At 41.8% G+C, this 4687-nt stretch overlaps 1 protein-coding gene across 1 annotated transcript in view; it reads right to left on the bottom strand.

The window, feature by feature from the left end:
- The window catches only part of cgnb (cingulin b), a gene marked incomplete in the record, with an annotated part of 25652 nt that overhangs the window by 14847 nt on the left and 6118 nt on the right, over positions 1 to 4687 (bottom strand). Inside the window, 3 exon segments of the mRNA XM_014009219.1 lie at positions 2979 to 3048; positions 3124 to 3218; positions 3311 to 4468. Coding sequence (XP_013864673.1) covers positions 2979 to 3048; positions 3124 to 3218; positions 3311 to 4468 — 1323 coding nt within the window.

Genomic DNA, 4687 nt, shown 5'->3' with positions numbered 1-4687 from the left:
AACTATTAAAATTGGCTTGGATTAGCTGACCTATTTTCTGACAGTCAAAAAATAAAATAAAAAACTTTGGGAGAATGAGCCCTTCCAGCATGTTCAAAAAAAMCGTCAAGAATAGAGATCTCCCTACAACTTCTCTGACAGGCTGCAGGGGAGCAGAGCCAGAGAAGCAGCAGCTTGTTCTTCGCCCACATCTTTCTAACCCTGCTCTGAAGAAAAAAAAAAGACTTCAGTGAAAAGGAAGCATAGGCACAGTCTGCCCCTAAAACCCCTCTCTCATCCACCCACACAATCATTACAGGGACGCGCACACACACACACACACACACACACACACACACACAGAAAAACAAAGCAAGGCTCGCAGTTGTTTACGCTTCTCAGAGGACTTCGGATTTTTATTATCAGGGATGGATTACAAAGATGTATTTTACACAAATTTGTTTCACTTCTCGTCCCCTTAAGGACAGTTTGCAGATAATCTCATGTTGGGACATTTCAGTCGCTCTCTGAGACGAGATAATTAACAGAAGATAACATAAGTGGGAATAAGGATAAGCTCTGTATAAACTGAATCAGCTGCTCTTGTGTGTTACCCAAACAGCGCAAGCAACAGAGATAGGAGTTGAATAAGAATTAGAATTTAAAGCTAATCTGGTATCTCCAGATTTATGATGAAATGGTTATTTATGTTTTCGGTGCACTTTTAAGCTCAACCATCAGGTGCCTCCTGGCAAAATGTACCATTAATTTCCCAGTGCCTTAATTTATTTAATTTTGAAACTTCTTTTAGGWTTACTTTGACCAGGTAAGTTCCCCACAGCTTTAAGATTGGTTGAACATTTCCTTTAAAAACTAGAAGATTGCAAAACATTTTCTCTTTTTCTGCAGCAAACTAAAGTGATATTTTTGGGCTTTATACTCTATTCAAACAAGCATTGATCAACTAGACTCAGATTATCCAACACACCAGTATCTGATTCTCAGTAAAACTGGGACACAGACAGGCTGACAGTAAAATCACTCTTCCTTTGACATTAGATTGACTGGAGTGTTGCAATCAATCACATTAATGTGCCTTCACATGTCACRTATAAATCAGTACTTGTAAAATACACAAAGTCTATGTCAGCACAAAGATATAGAAAATGGCCACACCCACTGGTGACAGCTTTCGTTTAATGTCATGTTTTCATACAAACAAAATGAATGTTTTGGAATAAAGAGGTCAATATGCAAAGGAAAATATTTAATCCTCTTTATTATTTCTTAATTTTACCATTGCTTCTGAAGAACGTGCAACGTCTAAATCTATTAAAAGCAGATTATATGACAAACAAGGAGGTTTTGTACAACAAGACCCTCTCCAGAAAAGGATCCATCCCATCCTGCAAGCCAACCCCCAGCTGGTGCAGGGTTCCACTCCAACTTAATTATTGATGGCTCTCAATGACTGAGCCCTCATCACACGGAGCTTTCTTCTGCAGGTGCGTCGTTGCCAAGAGACAAGACGAGCAAATAATTCACAAGGATCCACAGCCGCAAAACACAGACACATAACAAGGTATCATACATAATCAAGTGCGTGTAATATAGAGGGGGTAAGGACACAAAGGAATAACATCTGTATGCAGATTTATGCAAACAGATGCTATTTTTTAAGTGCACATGTTCTCATAAATGTAGCACAGTTTAAATTGGCACAAAGGAGCCAAACTTGGCACAAAACTAACAGGAGTAGTCAGCATGTTCCTTAAATTTCTCCTTTTTCAGCCTGTGAAAGGAGAACCCTTGGAGACAAATTGAATGAAACAGAAACTTCTTACGCTAACAAAACACGGCTGTCTGCCAACCATCTGTTGGCTTATATGCACGATCTTCTCTAAAGGGAACGCAACCCCTCAGCATCCTAACCTCACATACTCCATTATACCTGGCAGGGCATGACCGTAAATTAGAATGGCCTGAACATTGTTTCATTTCGCTGCACGGTCTGTAAAAAGAAACAAGTCTGCAAATTTCACTGTATTGTCTTATTAGCTTCTTGCTTGTTTTAGGGGGAGTGTGTCAAACGCAAGGCCCGTGGGACAAATGTGGCCCACCGCGGTATTTTATGTGGCTGTAAGAGCTTCAAAAGGTGTATTAATGTCTTAAAATATTTGTATGCTGCTTTAAAGCCAGCATTGACCATAAACTATATCTCCATAATGCATGTTGATTATTTTACCCACAAAAAGGCCACATCCCACCACTGGGTGAAGGTGCACAGGGTTCAGAAGTAGCAGGGAATCTGTGAAGGTTGCTGTGTAAAATCTCTATTTTGCTGCATTTTCATTGGCTACTTTTGGTGCGGTCCAGTTGTTCTGGGAAGTGGGAATTTCCCACTTACTAGTCATAAATTTGATCTGGAATGCCCTTCTGGTGGGAATTCCCTGTTGGAAAGTGGRAAAGTTCAGAATTAAAGAGGGCAGCTACTCACCACAACTAAAAAGAGTAAAACTCTTACTTTTAGTAGTATTTCTGTATTATTTATTTTATATTTAGTCAGTCGTACACTTTTTCAATGTTTATAAGAGGACTTGTTAAAACACTGTTTCTATGCATGAAATACCACAAAGAGCTCAGTTGTTTGTTAGCAGTGCTTGGCCATAGCAATGAGAAACGTGATGTTTCGTGTTTAATCGCAGTTAAACACAAAACAAAGTTAATTAAAATTGGCCCTTTGAGGGACCCCATAATGCTCAATTGGCCCTCAGTGAAGAGGAGTTTAACATTTCTGTTTTAGGATCTCATCTTGCTTGATACTAAGTTTTACAGGGTTAAATCACAAGCTTTTTTAATAGTTTCCATTGGACAGTCATCAATAAACACCCCAACAGATGTAAAAGGTGACCAACTTAAATGATTAATGCAAAAACAAACATCCAAATCCCTGACATTTGTGGTACACAACCAACAAAAGATATACATCTTGATCGTACCTTTATTTTGTCGGTGGTTTCATAGACAAGGCTGACTTTTCTTTGAAGGGCTCCTTCACTCTCCCTGGTGCTGATGAATTGACATCAAAATTAGATTTTTAAAATTAAATGTGAAAATTTTAAACATGATTGTATTTTCACCCACCCATCTTTGAGGATGTTGTAAATAGCCTGCTTGATTTGAGCCTCTTCCCCATTATTGACCTCTGTGCTTTGACTTGAACTCCTTGAAAGTGTTTCCTTCAAAAAAGGGAGAACATCCAAAGTTTTTAAAACATAAAACATATCAGTACCTACATGGTGCCTAATAGTTTCCAGCAGTTGGTACTTACAGGCTTTTTTGCAATAGCTGGAGGGTTAGCCTTAGCAACAAACTTCTCTGGTGACTTGAAACTTGTCCTGGGAGCRTTTGGTGCCATCACCTTGGCAGCAGATGCAGGACTCTGTCCCAGGCTCCCAGCTCCTGGAGCAGAAGATACCAATAAGCTGGAGGAGGCGGTTAAAGGAGCAGCGTAGGGGTTTAGAGTGGGGGATGCAGGAGAGGTCATTTCTGGCTGTGCATCTTTTCGGGCATCGAGGCTTCTGGATCTCCTCCGCTCATCAAACCTGAGCCGCTGCCGTGCTCCGGAGCGGCCTCTGGACTGTGGGGCGCTGCCCGGCGAGCTGGTGTTGAACTTACTGATGAGTTTGTTGATCGGAGCCAGTGAGTCTGTGACGATTGTTTGGGCAGGCTCAACGTTGGTCAGTGCTGAAGGAGGAGGAGGAGGATCTGGGAAGGGTTGTGGAGGAGGACCTGTGCTTGGTTTCTTCTCACTGTACCTCCCTAAAGAGTTGGTGAAACCAGAAGCGGTCTGATTAAACCCTCTGGGTCCCGCAGCGTTTAATTTGACAGGTTTCAGTCCGGCTTCGTTATATTCATCCTCTCGTTTTCTCTCATTTTCGCTGACCATCGCTGAGAATTTGGGTTCCGATTTCGACCTCTCCACCACTCGTTTCGTCCCAGYTCCATCTTCCTCCTCTCCTTGTGTTCCCGCCTGACCATCCCCCGGAGGTCTTCGAAGTGGGCTCCCAAAAATTTCCCCAATCTCATCCTCTGTGGACGGGGAAACAGGGGAGCGCGAGGAGTTTACAGGTGGGCTGAAGGGCTTGGCAAAATCTGCAGGCTCTTTTTTAAGTTTGGGGACGCTGTTGAAGGGTGAAGTTGGCTCTAAGGTGGGGGTGGTGGGAGGGGGATTTGGATTGGTCAGCTGAACTCCATAGGAGTCACCTTTCTGTCCATCTTTTAGAACCACGTAGGGCTGCCCAGAGATGCCCTGAACCCGCACGGCCACGCCATATTTGCTGGCAGGACTTGTGCCATTGGTGACTCTGGCCTTTTCAACGTAACCTCCACCCGTGTCRTGAAGGTCTTTGATGAAGCGGATCTGTACACCGTAATCCACTTGGGACTTCCTGTCAGTGGAAGGAGTATTCATGTTTACTTCCTGTTTCTGGAGAAAAAAAAGCAAAATAAATTGCATTTTAGGTGATCCAGAGAAATAAAAACCATTCATTACACAAACACAGAAACAGCCCTTATAAAGGTGCTGGTCATAAAATTAGAATATCATGAAAAAGTAGATTTATTTCAGTAATTCCATTTAAAAAGTGAAACTTGTATATTATATTCATACATTACATACAAACTCATATATTTCAAATGTTTATTT

This window comes from Austrofundulus limnaeus, unplaced genomic scaffold, assembly GCF_001266775.1.
Source record: "Austrofundulus limnaeus strain Quisiro unplaced genomic scaffold, Austrofundulus_limnaeus-1.0 Scaffold56, whole genome shotgun sequence".
Taxonomy (NCBI): Eukaryota; Metazoa; Chordata; class Actinopteri; order Cyprinodontiformes; family Rivulidae; genus Austrofundulus; species Austrofundulus limnaeus.
Note: the sequence above shows the minus strand (reverse complement) of the source record. Positions and strands in the feature narration are given on the sequence as shown.